Source organism: Limulus polyphemus, unplaced genomic scaffold (genome assembly GCF_000517525.1).
Source record: "Limulus polyphemus unplaced genomic scaffold, Limulus_polyphemus-2.1.2 Scaffold152, whole genome shotgun sequence".
NCBI lineage: Eukaryota > Metazoa > Arthropoda > Merostomata > Xiphosura > Limulidae > Limulus > Limulus polyphemus.
The window spans coordinates 457,846-476,619 of record NW_013665762.1 but is presented as its reverse complement, the minus strand read 5'-3'; the positions used below and the strand labels follow the sequence as shown (position 1 = coordinate 476,619).

Below are 18,774 nucleotides of genomic sequence, written 5' to 3'. Positions count from 1 at the left end.
AGAGTTGGCGGTGGGTGGTGATGACTAGCTGCCTTCCCTCTAGTCTTACACTGCTAAATTAGGGACGGCTAGCGCAGATAGCCCTCGTGTAGCTTTGCGCGAAATTCAAAACAAACAAACCAGTGTCGTTGTTGTTTGTACGGTTATTTGAATCTTTTGACACATATTATTCTCTTTCATATGTAATGGTATTCTTTTAGGAACTGACCAGAGAAATAGATTGATAATGATGCCTGGATGCTTAATCCAGTACGAACTTTGCCTTTGGCACGCTATTCCTTACATGAATGCTTCTTCCGTACAAGTAACTTTGTTTATTTATAACTTATAAGTATGTGCATAGAAATGAATAGTAATGAACCCTTTAGTTGTATATATGTAATTCTTGAATACGTTTCAAATGGGCCTCTCGGCTTGTGATAGCGGGCTTTCCAAAAAACTTTACAGAGAACAGGATTTGATGGCACCCTGTGTTCTTTTAAAGATAACACACCCGCGTGTAGGTGTGCTTACTATGTGTACGTAGAGAAAGGTGTAATTAGCAAAAGTACCTGTCTGGATGACGAGTGAATGACTACTAGACTTTCTCTATTTAATATGAACATCATCATTCTCACAGTAGGGGTTATAATAGGGATAGTAGGGATTAGTAATGAGCACACTTTTAACCTTTTGTTGTTCGCTGTTGAATCCATTAAGATTCCACAGCTGCTTGGTAGACGTTATTGAAACGTGTTTGACACTACATATTAGAATTAATTATTGTATACGTATAATTTCCCAGAATAATCAAGAGTATAACAATATTTGTAAATGTATTCAAAATCTGTCATCACTTTGACATAAAGTGACGTTACTAATCGTTTTGTAATGTGACTTTTTTTTTCTTGTTGCTTGAGTGTGAGTTTAAAGTGTGTTCCTGAAGAGCAGTGACGTAAATACAAAATATGTCCTCCCCCGCATAGACCTCGAACCCACTGAATTTGCACATGAATCTTCTGGCGAATTGTTAGAGCTTGTATAGCGAATATACCATATAAAAAAATATGATGACGGGCATGAACATTCAAAAAAGGAGTAGTTATCTGATGCAACATTGGTGATATGAGTGTCAGGAATAAGTCAATCTGTCTACTCGAAAACAAATAGACTAATGGATGTGCCAGCATGTAATACGACCCAGGAAACTAACTTCTCTGTCTACGTGAAACGGTACCCGACCCAGCAAACTAATTTCTCTGTCTGCGTGAAACAGTACCCGACCCAGCAAACTAATTTCTCTGTCTGCGTGAAACAGTACCCGAGTAAGCAAATTAACTTATTTGTCTACGTGAAACAGTACCCGACAAAGCAAACTAACTTCTCGCTCTGCGTGAAACAGTACTCGACCCAGCAAACTAACTTGGCGGTCTGCGTGAAACAATACCACGTAACACGCTTTAAATCCATCACATTCCAGTGTGCAGTAAACTTCACCTTACTAGATTCCACGGACGCCTACAAACCACAAGCCGCTCATTACGGTTGTAAATAACACTGACTCTCAAGGTGTCTCGAGCATCGAAATTAGGGAGACTTCTGGGCAACTCTGCATTGGAAGAAATCTATGTGGAAGATCTATACCTACTTACTTTCCGCACAATAATACGTCTTGTCCAGTGGTAGTTTAAGACAAACAACGTTCCAAATATGTCTTTACCTGCACAGAGCATTGATCTGAATCCAAATAAACTACCCTAGGATGTTTTCAACTGTCAATTGAGAAACAGAAGGGACAGGATGTAAAAATCTGGCGAAATATAACTCCACTCCTATTAAAAACATTTATAAGTCTGGTGAGGATGCATCATCAGTTGGTAATGTCTAGGTGTAATTAATCGCAAAGTTTGGGCCATCTCTTTATGAAAATAGGCCATCAGCAAGATTCGACACTCACCAACACAGATTTTACTATTTTCAATACTTCCAGTGTATTTGTTGTTGTTGGAATGCTTAAATATCTTTTGTTTGTTGAAGAACACTGAATTTTTGTATAAGCTGCTGTATTGTCGATCAGTTTAGATGTCTGATTATTGTTAGATTATCTGGATATATTATAGTTTGTGTCATTGTTAAACATAGTTGAATTATCTGATGGCGGTTGAAAGCCCTGGAAACCTGACACGTAGATTGTGATGTTGTTGAAAAGTTTTAAGTGCTTTATGTTTACTGGAAACTTTGGATACTTGATATCTAAGATGTAGCAATGAAAGTTACGATGAATATATAAAAAATATAAAATTATAGTCTAATGTCACGATTTACCACATCTTTACGCCTGAATACTTCTTGCTTTGTTAGCGTAAACCTTTAAGACTTAGCTTTGTTTTTAAAGCTGCACGTAAATGTAATTCAAATGTGTATCAGTAACCTATTTCATGGCATTCAAAAAAGTATTTTGAACAATTACTTGTGGAAGACAAAAATTAGATTTGACACGCTATTTTTAGACAACTCTTATTTGGAATCTGTAATAGACTGATAAGTGGAATTGATATAAACATGTACAGTGTAACATGATGTATTATTACCTTCGCCATCGAAGGTGGTGGAGGTTATGTTTTCACCCCTGTGTGTTTGTCAGCAAGATTTCTCAAAATACGGCTGAATGAGTTTGGAAGAAAGTTGGTATACATTTGAACTACGACTCAACTTAGAAGTGATTAGTCTTTAGAGAGTCAAGGTTATAAAAATCCAAAACAAATTCCTATCTGTTAACATGGGGACCAGTTTTTCACACTATTTTTGCTCTATAACTCAGTCAAAAAGATCAGATTTTGATTAAATTAAAATGTTTAATTTTGCATTATTGAACTATTTACCCTATTCTAATCGCTCGCACCTCCCGGGATCGAGCCTGCTCCACACTTTGAGAAACGTTGAACTGGGTCATCGTAGTGAAATGTCGACTACAAAGAACAAATTATGTTACATACATTTTAATTTAACTTTGTTAATGAATGTAGCCTAGTCTCATTTCTTGCCAGAAAAGTTAGGTGGAAAACAATGCTCATAATTGTTATCCTTAAGACTAACAATGATTTTTATATTAATGTGAAATTTGACATAGAGAGCCACTACAGGTAATCCACACATATCTTTTTTTTTTGTGCTACAATGTATAAGAATTATCTTCTTCAGGAATACACTCAACCAAATATTATTTTATTTCTGACATTTGCCTCAGAAGAAATATAGAATTAATGAAGCTCTTAACATGGTATGTTTATCAAAATTGAATTGTTTAAATTGAATGACATGATTTTATACATAAATAAATTACTGGTATTTCTAGGAATAATTTGCGACGTTGATATCATTACAAGTTAAAATAATTAAAAACCTAACAGATTTTTCTTTCATTGCAGGAAAATTTCAATATATGGTGAAGCTTGCAGAAAACAATACTCGTACCCTGTTTTCCCAGACTTACCAGAAGATGGAGTCTGTGGCTCGCTTACCGACTGAGCAATTGTTTCTTGATCTTTTGTCTTACCTAAAAGGTAAGGACATTAATCTAGAGGCACACGTCGACTCCTTCTTCAGATCCCTCTTTCCAGTCGTATACAATCACATAATCAACCCGGATATGAAGGAAGTCAGCGACGATTACAAGCAATGCTTAAGAGAAAAAACTTCAGAAATTAAACCCTTTGGTGACAAAGCTATGCTTATTTCTCTTCAGATTGTTCGTTCATTTGATGTTGCTCGTTCTCTTCTACAGGCCTTGAATCTTGGTGTAGAAGTAATTAACACCACCGAATACATGGACTTTGGTACAGATTGCTATAACGCTCTTGTGAGATTAACGTATTGTGCACACTGTCAGAGACTAATTTTAGCTAAACCTTGTAGCGGGTTTTGTCTGAATGTGGGCCATGGATGTTTAGCTCAAGTAGCCGAACTTGACAGACCATGGAACAAGTATGTGAGTGCGGTGTATCGTGTGGCAACTGGAATGGCCGATTCCTCTAATATCGAAAAGGTGTTGAATCTTCTAGATACTAAGATATCGGAAACCATTATGCATGCGATGGAAGATGGATCGGAAATAACGAAAAAGGCAAGATGATTTATAGATAGTTTGAAAAATAATTATAGAGAAACAAATGATATAGCAAAAAAATGTTAAAACGGGGGGATATCTTTGAACCGTAACATAATGACAGCTTAAATTTTCCTATTTAAAACAAAGAAATGAAGAGGGCGTGAATTAATGTTTTTGTTTAGGTAGTAGTACACTTGTCAAAAATGTTGTGATATTTTCTAAAGATAAAAATTTAAGATTTACGTCAAATGGTTTGTTACGAAAAAAATCAACTCTGTTGGTTTTAATTTTTATAATTTTAAAGTGATAACTTCCAGGATGTTCCGACTCTTTCCGCATGTAGCTAATTCCTACTAGCACTCAGGGCAGAAGCTTCTCTAATCATATATATATGGGAGGGGGCTAAGGCTTTTGCTGAACAATAACATATAGCAAATCAAAGAATGTTACCACACTATACTGGTATTTTAAGCAGTTGAGACAGAGTGGAATGCCTACACCACATTGTTGTTTCAAGGATACTTTAGACATTTCAGACATTGTATACCACATTATTGTTTCAAGGGTACTTTAAGTAGTGTAGACATAGTAAAATACACTACACTGCTAATACAACGTAAATTTAATAACATTTTAGAAGCGAGTATAGAAAAAAAGCACTTTTATTTTACTACACAAACCAAGTCACGTCAACTCTTATTGAAAACAATAAACTTAGTACCTTTTTTGAAAAAAACTGATCTTTTGATTTTTAACTATTAAGCCTAACTTACCCCATAATAATGCAAGTTAAATATGTGTGCTGTTATTCCTGAGAGCTTATCATTTCGAATCACTAAAGTCAGTTTCTTTATTAACAAGCAATATCTGACTCACTGGCATAAAATATGACTATTTTGATATATAGTGAGCCGTTTCGTCAAATCCGGAAATTAGTGAAGTACAGGGCTCTGTAGGGATCATTTTGTCGTGTTGTTTTCTTTGATCCGAGTGGTGTTTCTATCTTACCAAAGTGGACTATGATCACGCTATTTCGACATTATTTTAATCTTCCTCTCTCCTTTTATCCTTGTAATATTCTTGCACTTCATTCTTATTCTCCATCCCTTAAACGATCCTGAATCAATCATCTCCCGTTCTCATCCCCATTAGATGGAAAGTCGTCGGATACATCCGTAACTTTACTGTTCTTATACACAGATGTACTTCCCTTTGACACTTGACAGCTTCGTCTTTGCTCTCTCCTACGGCTAGCTTTTTGAGTAACTCGTGTACTATCGTGATTGCATCCACTTCTGCTACTCTTATAACATCTCGTCATTTTGCTTCCCTACATTTTCAGGTTACCTTTCAATCCAACCACGTTTCTATCTCGACAAGAACAAACACTAAGAGTTACTGGTTCATCGTCTTAGCAGTTCCTCAAAGGTTTCACAAAAAGTTCAGAAATTGTGTGTGTTCCACAGATAATGTAGTATAACAATGACATGACCATTGCCTTAAATAGGGTGATTTTTTTTTCTCTAATTCAGACAAACTACTACTGACCAAAAAGAATCGTAATTTTAGAAGTCATCCAATTATAGATCGGCGTACACTTTTGAAGCTCATATAAAATAATGCATATTCCTGTAGATTTTCAGAAACAAATATGGCTGAATGCTGGGTATGGTTCCTACAAAGTGTCCTACTATTTCTGCTGTCGTTGAGTAAAAAATTATTTGTTAAACGGCACAATAGCAATTCATATCTGTGCTGTTCTTTATTCTGTTGCTATGTTGCAATTTTTCGTAGTTAGATATGTTATTCAAAATTGTAATAGTTCAAAATATTCATGAAATAGGCGAATCTTTGAAATTATTAACACTCATTTCGATCAGATGGTCCAAAGCTCAAGCTCCGATATACGGATGAACATTTTCTGTACTATCAACTGTGAGGGCATTGTAACAGTAACAGTCAATGTGTTACTTTGGTTTAGGATAGCCGTGTAAGGGCTGCTTACTAGTTGTCTTTCTTCTAGACAGTTGTTCTAAGCTAAGGCTGTTCTTGAACCTTGGCAATTTCTTGAGCTGGCCGTTTAGCAAAGCTCTATAGGCAGTCTTAAAAAACGGAAATTATTTCGTATTTTTCGTGTATTTATATGATAACACACAAACTAAATAAAGGCAATTCGTGATGACAAGGAAAACACTTGAAAAAAATATACTGTATAGTAGAGATGGCTGATATGGGTATTAAGAACTTTCTATTTAAAGCACTAAAGAAGTAACAACGTTTCGACCTCATTAGGTCATTATAGGTTAAGAATGACTTTGAAAAAGTAACAGTTATTGATCACGTGTTGTGGGGACGACAGTAACGATAGATATAAGATTGTAGAAGGCGCTGTATATGTTTAATCTATTATATATGGTAGCTATTAAAAGTCATTTTTAGCCTGATGATGACATGAGGAGGTCGAAATGCTGTTACTTGTTTTGTGTTTCGAATTAAAGTTTTTAATACCCCTATCAGCCGTATCTACTGCATAATTAAAGGCAAGTTGATAACCTGACTCACTAAACTTACTCCTCCTGTGAAGCAACCAAACAGGCACGGTTTATTCATCACTCATTGGTTCCAGTAGTCCTGTTGCAATAATGTGACGTCAGGAGTATCTTGGTAACAATTGAATAAAATCGCATGATGGTGAAAGTGATTATGAGTGTTTTGCTAAATACGATAATTTTGATTTATAGACGTTTTTATCTGAAAGGATTTGGTCTATTCTGTTCCCGTAAAATATAATCCCTCAGTTGCATAATAAAACTCCAGAAGAGAATAATAATTTTAATTCAAACATTCCTTTTATAATTTCCAAACTTTAAAAATAATATTGGTTAATACGCTTTTTTGAAGACATGTCACATGATGGTCTGGACTTTCATTTTTTAACTTCGAGCTGAAAGCTCAAAGGCTGACGAAGAAAATTGCTTTTCACTCATAAATTACTCATTATGTGATTATATTAAACGTTTTAATCATGAATCATTGGGCTTTATATAGATTATGTAGATTATGGGCTTTATCTTATGTAGATTAGTATTATATGAAATTAATGTTTCCATAAAAAATGTTTTCGTCTTTCTAAAATTACAAGTTTGCAAATGAATGTGTCTTGAAACGTCATTGAAATAGATGTGGTGAAAATCTAGAAACGTTTCTTGATAATTCAAACTACAAATTAGTGTTTTTCTTTACGTGTTAATCTTGATGTCAGTGGTTACACCATCTGCTCGTCAGGAATGTTAGTAATATTAAGTTCTCCAGTCACAAACAAGCTCAGTGGATGTGGCCGATTGCTCAATGTGCTAAAGAAATTAAAGATGAATTATAAGACATAACCCAATTTCGTTTATATTTCAACTTCTTCCTTCTTAGAATCAACCATTTCCTCTGCGTGGCGACAGTTGAATAAATCAAACCGAAAATCAGACAGACACGTAAGCCGACACACACATTAGCGTACGCAAAAACTAAACTCATGAACTTATGGTGCCTAACACGTGTTCTATCTCCATTTATGCCTTTTTTCCCGATTCGTCACCGAATACTATCTTAATATATCAAAATGAATTTTTTTCTTAATTCCTACAGAAGAGGACCTATCTTGATAAATAAAGTTCGGTTTTTCCTTTCAAACATTGTCATGTAGAAAATGAGATTATTGGTGTTATGTGCATACGAGGAAGCACAAACTGCTGTTTCATGTTGTTCCAAGCCCAATCTTTCTAACATTGTCATGTAGAAAATGAGATTATTAGTGTTATGTGCATACGAGGAAGCACAAACTGCTGTTTCATGTTGTTCCAAGCCCAATCTTTCTAACATTGTCATGTAGAAAATGAGATTATTAGTGTTATGTGCATACGAGGAAACACAAACTGCTGTTTCTTGTTGTTCCAAGCCCAATCATTTATTTAAATAATTTGATAGTTTTTTCTTTTATTGGTCTTGTCCAGAACTGAAATATGAGTGTGTTTGTATGTCTATCTCTCTGTTGAAGAGACTTACAACTCTCATTAATGTTTAATCATTTTATTATTTTAAAAATATTAAAATCCTTCTCTTGCTAGGCCCGGCATGGCCAGGTGGTTAGGGCGCTCAATCTAAGGGTCGCGGATTCGAATCCCCGTCCCACCAAACATGCTCGCCCTTTCAGCCGTGGGGACGTTATAATGTGACGGTCAATCCCACTATTCGTTGGTAAAAGAGTAGCCCAAGAGTTGGCGGTGGGTGGAGATGACTAGCTTCCATATCTCTAATCCTACACTGCTAAATTAGGGACGGTTAGCGCAGATAGCCCTCGTGTAGCTTTTACGCGAAATTCAAAAACAAACAAAAGAAACTTCTCTTGCTAGTGGTATTTATAGAGAAATGTTTTATGATAAGAAACATTTATATTTTTCAGACAACAAATTATACGAAAAGTCGACCTAACTATGGGTTAAATAAAACATAAAATAGAATACAAAAAGATACAAAAGAAAAAGAGTGAAGCATTTTTAACATCAGTGATAACACAGCCTGACATTAAGGAGAAGATTTAGAGAAGAATAAGTCTTTGTTTTTATGAAGAAGAAAGTGGAGGATTTTAAGACAAAGTAGTTTAATGAACAGAAGTTTAACGTAATCGACTGTCTGTTTCTCACCCACATCTTCTACATATCATGTGTAATATATCGTATAGTTTTGGTTCTAGAGCAAAGCCAAATTGAACTATGTGTCATCGCAGGAATCGAACCCCGGAGTTTAGCGTTGTATATCCGTAGACTTACTGCTGTCCCATCGGGAGACTAAATCGTATAGAAATAAGTTGTTTAGTACAACAAAATTAAGTTATACCAACTGACAGGTTCTATGATTCAGGTATTAGAGGTTTATTCATTATAAGGAAGTTAACATACATGGAAGTGGTTATTCAGGTATTAGAGGTTTATTCATTATAAGGAAGTTAACATTCAGGGAAGTGGTTTTTGGAGAAAATGAAAATTCATAAAATTAACCTACTGGCAAGCCCCCAGTGGCACAGCGGTATGTCTGCGGACTTACAAAGCTAGAATCCGGGTTTCGATACCAGTAGTCGGCAGAGCACAGATAGTCCATTGAGTAGCTTTGTGCTTAATTACAAACAAACAAACGGTCTGCCAGAACTGATTCGGCGCACATGATCCATTGTTAAAATTATAATTCTCACACATTTAGTTTTATATGAAGATTCATTTGTCAAATAATATTTTCTTAAGAACCAACACGTGATAGGCTTCTTTACGCATTTTCGCCGATATACCATGATGTAATGGCTAGCCCTAAAAACAATCCCTTGATCTTGATATAAGTTTCAATAATTCTACAGTTGACCCTTGAATTCCTTTTATAAGAGCTTAGCGGTAACTGTGAAGGCATATGACACTAAAATTGGGGTTCGATCCCTGAGATGGGAACAATGTAGATAACCTATTAAGCAGCTAAAGCATAATATATATATATACGTATGACTTTTTTTGCAAATTAGCGCAGAAACTTTTAGTATCAGTCATATTACCATCGTAAATTATGGTTATATATTGATTTATCTGCTCCTTTTTATTATTTCGATTTGTTAAGTTTTTTTCTCCATTTTTAATGAAGTGATTCGTATTATAATGTTTCTTGAGTAATTATTTTGCTTGGTTCTTTAAAGAAATAATTACAAACCATCGAGTTCAGACTCATTCGATACTCCTTACTTTTTGAAACTTAGAGAAAATAAACGTTCCACTATTAAAAATAGAAAATAATTGTCATCATTTCGTACAGACGGTTGAATAGGCTGTGTTGAAAGTACTTAGCATATCCAAATCAGTTTGTTTTCACACAACCAGAGCAGATATATAGTTACGGCGGAAAAAAAAGGAAATTGTACGTAGCGCATGGTTTATATATCAGACTTTAACATAAAACTCGGTAATTAACAAAATCTTCGTTCTAACGTCTGTGTGAATTTTGCTTTCATTTAAAATATCTACGTATAAGCCAATACACTCACTTAGCATTAACAAAATCTTCGTTCTAACGTCTGTGTGAATTTTGCTTTCATTTAAAATATCTACGTATAAGCCAATACACTGACTTAGCATTAACAAAATCTTCGTTCTAACGTCTGTGTGAATTTTTCCTTCTTTCAAAATATGTACGTATAAACCAATACACTGACTTAGCATTATCAAAATTTCATTGAATATTTCAATGGGTAATATTTAGACTTAGTTAATAATAATGTTAATTTATTTTGATAAATTTCTTCTAAAAATTTGTTTGTACGCTGTTATACAAAAGACACTGTGTTTAGACCATAATTTCAAATTTTTTTATCGGGAGATGGGGCAATATTTTTTCAAAAATGCCCTTTCTGTGTTTAACTTATAAAGACGCTTGGGGGGGGGGGGCGTTTGTGTACATTTACGATAATGATGGTCAAGTATTTGAAACACGTCGTTCTTAACGTTCAGCTGAATGTATAGTAATCAGGGGATACTGCAAAAAAATGTGTTAATCTGTATGTTGCTTCAAAAAGTACATATTTCACGCACATTAAACACAAATTTGTTTGTGTTAAATCGCTGTAAGGTTGTTTCAGCTTATCGCTTTAAGGAGTGTAATTGACGGAGAAGCGCAAAATTGTTATTTAGTAAAGACGAGAAGCGTCATCTGCGAACGGTGCTTTGCCAGTGTTTAACTTTGGCTTCCCCCTCCACTTTACGAGTTTTTTTTTCCCATCAGTTGTTTAGTATGTTATCCAGGTAAGGACTTTTCCGCCATTGCTAGCTGCTGAAACCCAATTTTTGACATACCACCTGGAGGGCCTGGCATGTCTGCTGGATGGTATGTTCCAACTGTCCGGTTCTTGCCCGGTACTACTAATTATTTGAAGGAAGCGTGACTAAATCCAGTTTTGTGTTGGTGGGAGGTTTGGGAGGGCCTGTTTAGGGCAGTGATGAAGTACTTCAACAAATTAGGTCAGAAACTTGGGCGTCTAAAAAAAAATTCCAGTGCCTGTAATAGTAAAAAAAATGGGAGTGGATTAGGATGGGGAGAATTTTATTTTTTATTTTTTTGCTTAATTTGGAAAATATACTTGTAAATATATGTTCAGTAATTCATCAAGTTTTTATTGCAATTATTTCCACTAAAATACAAATTAGAATTATTATTTTTTTTGTCTATTGAAAGTGTACGATTTCCGTATGTATATCTTTCTTTTTTTAAACAGGCGAAAAAGTTTTTGTTCCAGAAAGCTTAAAATAACCATTTCTCCTGCTATTAGAGTTATCCAGGTTGTTGGCCATTATTGATGTATCGATTTCTTAGCTTTTTCAGCTGTACGATAACTTTATGAATGTTAGAAATTTTTGTTTAACTTGGAGTAAAGTACATTTTGGACAAGCGAATTTGTACTGACCGCATTTTTACCGAGGGTTAAATTCATTTTATAAGAACGATTTTCCAAGTCCCTTGGGAAATTTCTTCCTCCTTTGTTGTCAGTTCTGCTCAATCTGACGGAGGCCAGGTGGTTAGGGCACTCGACTCGCAATCTGAGGGTCGCGGGTTCGAATCTCCGTCTCACCAAACATGCTCGCCATTTCATCCGTTGGAGCATTATAATGTGACGGTCAATCCCACTATTCGTTGGTAAAAGAGTAGCCCAAGAGTTGGCGGTGGGTGGTGATGACTAGCTGCCTTCCCTCTAATCTTACACTGCTAAATTAGGGACGGTTAGCGCAGATAGCCCTTGTGTAGCTTTGCGCGAAATTCATAACAAACAAACAAACAAATCAATCTGACGGACATTGTCATCTAACACCGCAGTTTCCGTTTTAAGAAGTTTCTGTGAAGAACGGCTTGATCAATTTTAAACCTGACATCTTCAACTTTTCACAGACTCTAGTGTACGCGGACATCGGTTTCCAAGACTATGTTTAATCAAACCAGAGGCACCAAAGTCCATTGGAGCTACATCTTTGGACTATATAAATATGTAATCGAAAGTAGTTGTTGTGGTTCCAGTTTCTTTAGCCATAGTTTCCATTGATCTTGAGGCGCGGCTGAAGGTTTGTGAACTTTCGATTGTGAACATTCGTCAGCTTCAGATCGCTGTTCGTGCTGTTAACGACAGCATGAGATGAACCCAGCTTTAACGCATTTTGAGTCCGAGAATTCTCCTTTCTAACCATAAGCATCACTTTGTGAAAGAGGGCGCTGCTCCGTGTTGATTTGGAGTGTGGTTGCTACCCTACAAGGCCCGGCATGGCCAGGTGGTTAGGGCGCTCGACTCTCAATCTGCGGGTCGTGGGTTCGAATCCCTGTCACACCAAACATGCTCGCCCTTTCAGCCGTGGGGGCGTTATAATGTGACGGTCAATCCCACTATTCGTTGGTAAAAGAGTAGCCCAAGAGTTGGCGGTGGGTGGTGATGACTAGCTGCCTTCCCTCTGGTCTTACACTGCTAAATTAGGGACGGCTAGCGCAGATGGCCCTCGTGTAGCTTTGCGTGAAATTCAAAACAAATAAACAAACAATCTCGATCTATGCATTTTCTTCCTTCGAAAGGACTGTGTCTTTGTCATTCAACCAAAGTCTACTTGTGACAGCATTGAAAGATATATATGGTCTAAAATTCACCACAAATCAAATATATATAAACAGCTTACAAACTATTGATTACATTAATTGTTTATAGGCGATTAAATCAGCACTATAAAACAATAATGAATTAAATATCGCAATACCGTTATCAGTCCTGGTTGTCAACCTATTGTCATAACGGATAATGTATTTCGTAATAGCACCCAAATGCGTTGGAGATATCACATCTATCAGACAAAATCCAAACTCCGATGTCAATCTAGTCAGCCGTCATGGATAGATGGGATATCCCCAACGCATCTGGGTGCTATTACCAAAGACATTATCCGTTATGACAATAAGTTAACAACCAGGACCGATAACGGTATAGCGATATATATATATAGGTCATAACATGTCATCCAGTGGCTCAGTGGTAAGTTTCAGAACTTATGACATTAAATTCGGGTTTCGATACCCTTGGTGGGCAGAGCACAAATAGCCCATGGTGTAGCTTTGTGCTTAAGAACAAACAAAATCAGATACTTCCAAGTCATTTATATCTAATTTACAATATTTCGATAAGTTTCAATAACATTTACAGATGTTTCAGTTTTTAGCCTGAATGACTATCAAATCAATTACTAACTAATTCTGTTATTAACTAGAGTGTACATAGGTACATCTTTGTTTTGTTTACCACAGGGAAAGAAAAAAAAACTGAAATATTAATATATACAAAATATTTCCAAGTAATTAGTTAAAATAAGTGGACGTACAGAAGGAAGTATATTATAGGTAATATTTTATCTTGTATATAAAGTGATATTTTAGAATAATCTCTAAATTTGTAATACCTACTTTTTTATTTAGCTATATAATTGTATTGTAGAGAACTTGTAATCATTCATGGCACGGTGTTGGATGTGAACTTGTAATTATTATTAAATTGTGTTGGTAGAGGTTGTTTGTTGGGATTTCGCGCAAAGTTGCATGAGCTCTATCTATTAAAGGAGAGGTAGCTAGCTAGTCAATATCGCCCTTCGCTAACTCTTGGCTTACACTTGTTAGACCGAATGTGGGGTTTGACCGTCATTCTTATAACACACCACACGGCCCAGGATTGCACAGCATGAATTTGTGTTTTTTGGCACACGAGAGATAAAATAATGGAAGAATAAGATTTTTATTTTCTTGTTACCTTCAGACTGTTCTTCAAATTTGAAATGATAAAATGATTTTTGTTTTATCTTATCATGACTTAAGAAAAAAATATAAACACCAGGTGGATGACAAAGAGCAGTGACGTGGAGTGTGTGGGAAGAATAATGTATTTGATTATTTCATTATTCAAATGGATTGTTGTTGTTAAGCACAAAGCTACACAATGGGTTATCTGTGCTCTGCCCACCACGGGTTTCGAAACCCGGTTTCTAGCGTTGCAAGTCCACAGACATACCGTTGTACTACTGGAGGGCATTATTTTAATGTAAGAGCACATTTGATAGCAGAAGCAGACCAATAGTGAAGAAATTACTGCAATAGAAGGTTTGGAAGAAGAGTAGAGATATCGACAACATTATGGGAAACAGCAAAGTTTTAAAGGCTTAAGCACGACAATATTTGTGCTATTGAAATAGAATGCAGAAATATAATTATTGTTTAAACCAGTGGGAAATTTGAATATAAAGGGATATAACCTTGAGGTTATTAGTGGGAAAAAGACGTTCAGTGGTAGATGAATAGCAATGGTTATTTATATGGAATCAAAAATTAGATATATCCCAAAATAAGAAATTTCGTAACTTGAATGCTCTCAGAAGATAGACCTTTCTTTTTCAGAAGTAGAATGAATGAATTGTTTTGTGATAGTGGTAACATTATTGGTACCTAATGAAAAGTTGGGATATGTAAATGCCCATATAATATAACTTTATTGTTGTAATTTTTTGAGGAATAAAGTAATATTATTTTGGAAGGTTTCGGGACAATTATAGTGATGATATTGTGGGGAAAGAATGATATCATCGTTAGAAAAGTTGAACAATAAAAGTAATAATATTTTGGGAGGTTTGGGGACAATTATAGTGATGATATAGTGGGGAAAGAATGATATCATCGAATTAATAATATTTTGGGAGGTTTGGGGACAATTATAGTGATGATATAGTGGGGAACGAATTGTATCATCGTTAGAAAAGTTGAAAGTGTTGTTAAGCACTAAGCTGCATAATGGGCTATCTGAGTCTGCAATCGTAGGTATCAAATCCAATTTTAGCACTGTAAGCCCTCATCAGTGAGCCATTAGTTAAAACGAAAATTGTGTTATATATTGGAAAAACTAGAATGTTTCAGAAAGAATATGCTCATTAATGACAGTATATTTTTTTACAACACTGAATATATATTAATAATTACCGCTATTTAACCTATGAACACAATATGTGAAAAATAGTTGCATATAATTATCATTGCATAAAATACTTCGTGATATGATTAAGATAATGTTTTCTTAAAGGAAAGTTTATACAACTAGTGAAAGAACGTTCTAGGGGATTTGGTGAAGACGAACTGTCATAAAATTCGTTAAGTTTATTAGTTTGTTGTTTAAACTGAATTTTGCTACCGTATAGGTGTTTTTCTCTTGTCGAATGGTATTCGTTGTTGTTAAGCGCAAAACTACACAATGAGCAATCTGTGATCTGTCCAGTGCGAGTATCTAAACCCGAATTTTAGCGTTATAAGTCCTCAGACTTACCGCTGAACCACCAGGTGGCTAGTATTAGTCAAAGCAAGTGATTTTGAATAACCATTGGTGGCTTGAGGAACTATAATATTGATACTAGAGGAAAAACTCATGCTTCGTGAACGAAACATTTTTTGTTTTTGATTGTGGTATTTGAACGCACAAAGTTTATAGAATGTGAAGGCAGTGCTGTGTATTTAAAGTAATTAAAACGGTTAAGTGACCTGCTAGACTTTTCATGTATGAGGTTAGGTACGCATGGTTCTGAACGAATATGATGGCCGTGCGAGGCATCTCAATGACTGCGAGGTTAAACATATTCCACGACACGTGATACCCACCAAACACCTTTAGTACAAAAGACACTTTAAGCCTAATGGTATGATCAGAAACGACAAGCCGATCTACATATCTAATAAGAGACACCAGAACTAACGACACTTTCAAAACATGGGTATCGGGGGCAAGTAATAAAACCCTACAGGGTGACGGTACTCTAAATGTCTGTAAACAAATAAAGACGTTTACACCTAACACCTTAACACATAAACAATGCTGTCCGAGATGGAGATCTGAGGGTTGACAGATCCATTCCCCAAATACCTTTCATTTTGCAATACATAGTACTATCTATACCACCCTTCCGTTACACATATGGTGACGTCATCCGTACTTCCCCACTTCCAATTTAATTTTTCGTAGTTTACTGAGTCTAAAAAGTTTCCTACGCACGCTCACAGGCAACTCTTAATTATACAGATTACAAGCAAGGTATTTAATAATGTTGTACACTGAGAAATATCCTCGTCTAATCAAAATGCCTTATACATCTTTGATTATTTCCCACACTTATATTTATCATAATTTTTTATACTTCTTAAAACTTTTTTTTAAAAGTTTCCAGCCGTTACGAGGATTGTAAGAGGCTAAGATATTATATTAACGATTTTTCCCAGATAAATGTGGGTTGTGCTCCAATCATCCCACGTTTGTTTGCGAAATCTTGTCTTGTGATTTCTCTGCCCGTATACATTCTTTTTAAGACACAAAACTGGGGAAGGGAGGGGTCGGAATGAAATCCCGAGGTCAATCAGTGTTGATAGCGTCTAAGGAATGTGAATATCTGGCCTTGCCACTGACTCCACGAGAGGGACACCTGTACGGTAGCAGAAAAGAATTGGCACAGTCGTAGAGATAGAAAAGAAGGGGGGGGACAGAGGGAAGTTTGGTTGTCTGAACAGTCATCGTCCTTTTTTTCTGCTTGATCAACTCTAACATCTCCAGAGATTTCTTGTAACCAGTTCTCACGGATAATACATCCGACTTGGAATGTTAACTGGTCCGTTGTTGGATGCAAACGGCATACGGTTTCCAGTCTAACAAGTTGGTTGCTGAGTGATACTTAACGAGGTCGTTGCAGTTTGCAACGAAAAGGAATGTTAAAGTCTTTTACTTGGCAGAGTAAAAGTAATCTGTACAATTGTGTATTTTTTATTAAGATTTGCTGCTGTTGTAGAAATACTTGGAATGTTGTTTACGTAAAGGGTTCATTCTTCGTGAATTTATTTACCTTGTACACTCCTGTTAGTGCACTGTAAGTTTTGGTCGGCTTAGGAGATGTAGGTTAGTCCTAAATCCACAGATGTTGTTTACGTAAAGGGTTCATTCTTCGTGAATTTATTTCCCTTGTACACTCCTGTTAGTGCACTGTAAGTTTTGGTCGGCTTAAGAGATGTAGGTTAGTCCTAAGTCCACAGATTTTGTTTACGTAAAGGGTTCATTCTTCGTGAATTTATTTACCTTGTACACTCCTGTTAGTGCACTGTAAGTTTTGGTCGGCTTAGGAGATGTAGGTTAGTCCTAAATCCACAGACTAAGTTACAATGCAAAATAATAACCATAAGATACATGCTCTCATTTACTTTCAACTATTAGTAACAAACCCACAACTAAATACAAACATGACCAGAAACTCTTTAGGTATGAGTTCTTAGTTTTGCAAGTGATTTGGCATTGACTACGAAGCAAACAGGGTGTATTTATGGTTATTTTCTATCAGTGATTGTAATAGCAAGGAAAAAATCGAAGATCTTTGCAGGAAAATCAAACAGCATGAAGCGAGTAGTGGTTCAGTCTTTAGTTATATTCATGACTGCAAGACAAATTTTGCAATTTCTGGTGGTGCTTGCAGAGACATATCTTGCGATACTAAAAATTGAAACCCAACTGAAAAAAAATACAACAACCCATAACTTTCACTTTGTATACTTAGGGACGAACCTTGGTTTTGAGAGGAGAAAGGTTTAATGACCAAGTAATTTGTTTAACTAAAAAAAAGGGGGCTTCCTAACGGTAGCTTGGGTTTAAGCCTTATGTTCATTTTTTTTTTGAAAGAGCTTGACTTTCCTTTTCTATTGGGTGAAGATTTGAATCCTGGAAAATACTGTTGGTTCGTTTTCGTGCTCCAGCCGTGCGTTACGTATTGCAACTCTAAACTACTAATTGCTATATCTACTAAAAAAAAACGGAGTCCGTCCGTCTGTCACTCCGGTATCTCGTCCGTTACATTACCGATCGACACACACATAAATATATATATATATATATATTAAGGGTATGGAGTTGACTGGTTACACCAATAACGTTTCAACTCCTACTGTTCTTCACTGTCTGCTGTTGTGGGATGGCAATTACCCTTAAAAGTTCATTAAGGTCATTACTGTTTTAAAGTTCTGATTTTAATCGTTGATTAACAATCAATGTAATTAATAGTATTGGAGCTACTTTGGGTATATAGTTAGATTTGAGGGTAGGTGTATAGACATCATGATGAGTAATCAAATCGAATCGGGCATACGTGCGCCCCACGCTTGGTATTGCTGGCGCACAAAACTCATAATTTTCAGCAGAAAAATTAATCAATATTTTCCGTCATATGACGGACACTCAGCTTGTGTATATGTATATAGTTTGAAACGGTAAGAACTCTAAAAGTGAATGAGATAATAAGTGGTGATATTATTAGAAATAACTAAGAATGTTGATGTACAAGGATGATGCTATAAAACTGGTTCCATCAATACCAGTTTTATTAAACTACTGTTAATCTCATTAACTGAAAATAAACTGCAGATGTTCTCCCTCATTGTGTGTGTGTGTGTGTGTATATATATATATATATATATATGTGTGTGTGTGTATGTGTGTGTGTGTGTGTGTGTGTGTATATGTGTGTGTGTGTATGTGTGTGTGTGTGTGTGTGTGTGTATGTGTGTGTGTGTATATGTGTGTGTGT

General features: G+C 35.8%; 1 protein-coding gene across 1 annotated transcript in view; it reads left to right on the top strand.

The window, feature by feature from the left end:
- The window catches only part of LOC106476138 (glypican-5-like), a 71,794-nt gene that overhangs the window by 35,294 nt on the left and 17,726 nt on the right, over window positions 1-18,774 (top strand). Inside the window, exon 3 of the mRNA XM_013936809.2 lies at window positions 3,408-4,102. Coding sequence (XP_013792263.2) covers window positions 3,408-4,102 — 695 coding nt within the window. The remainder of the gene's footprint in view (window positions 1-3,407; window positions 4,103-18,774) is intronic.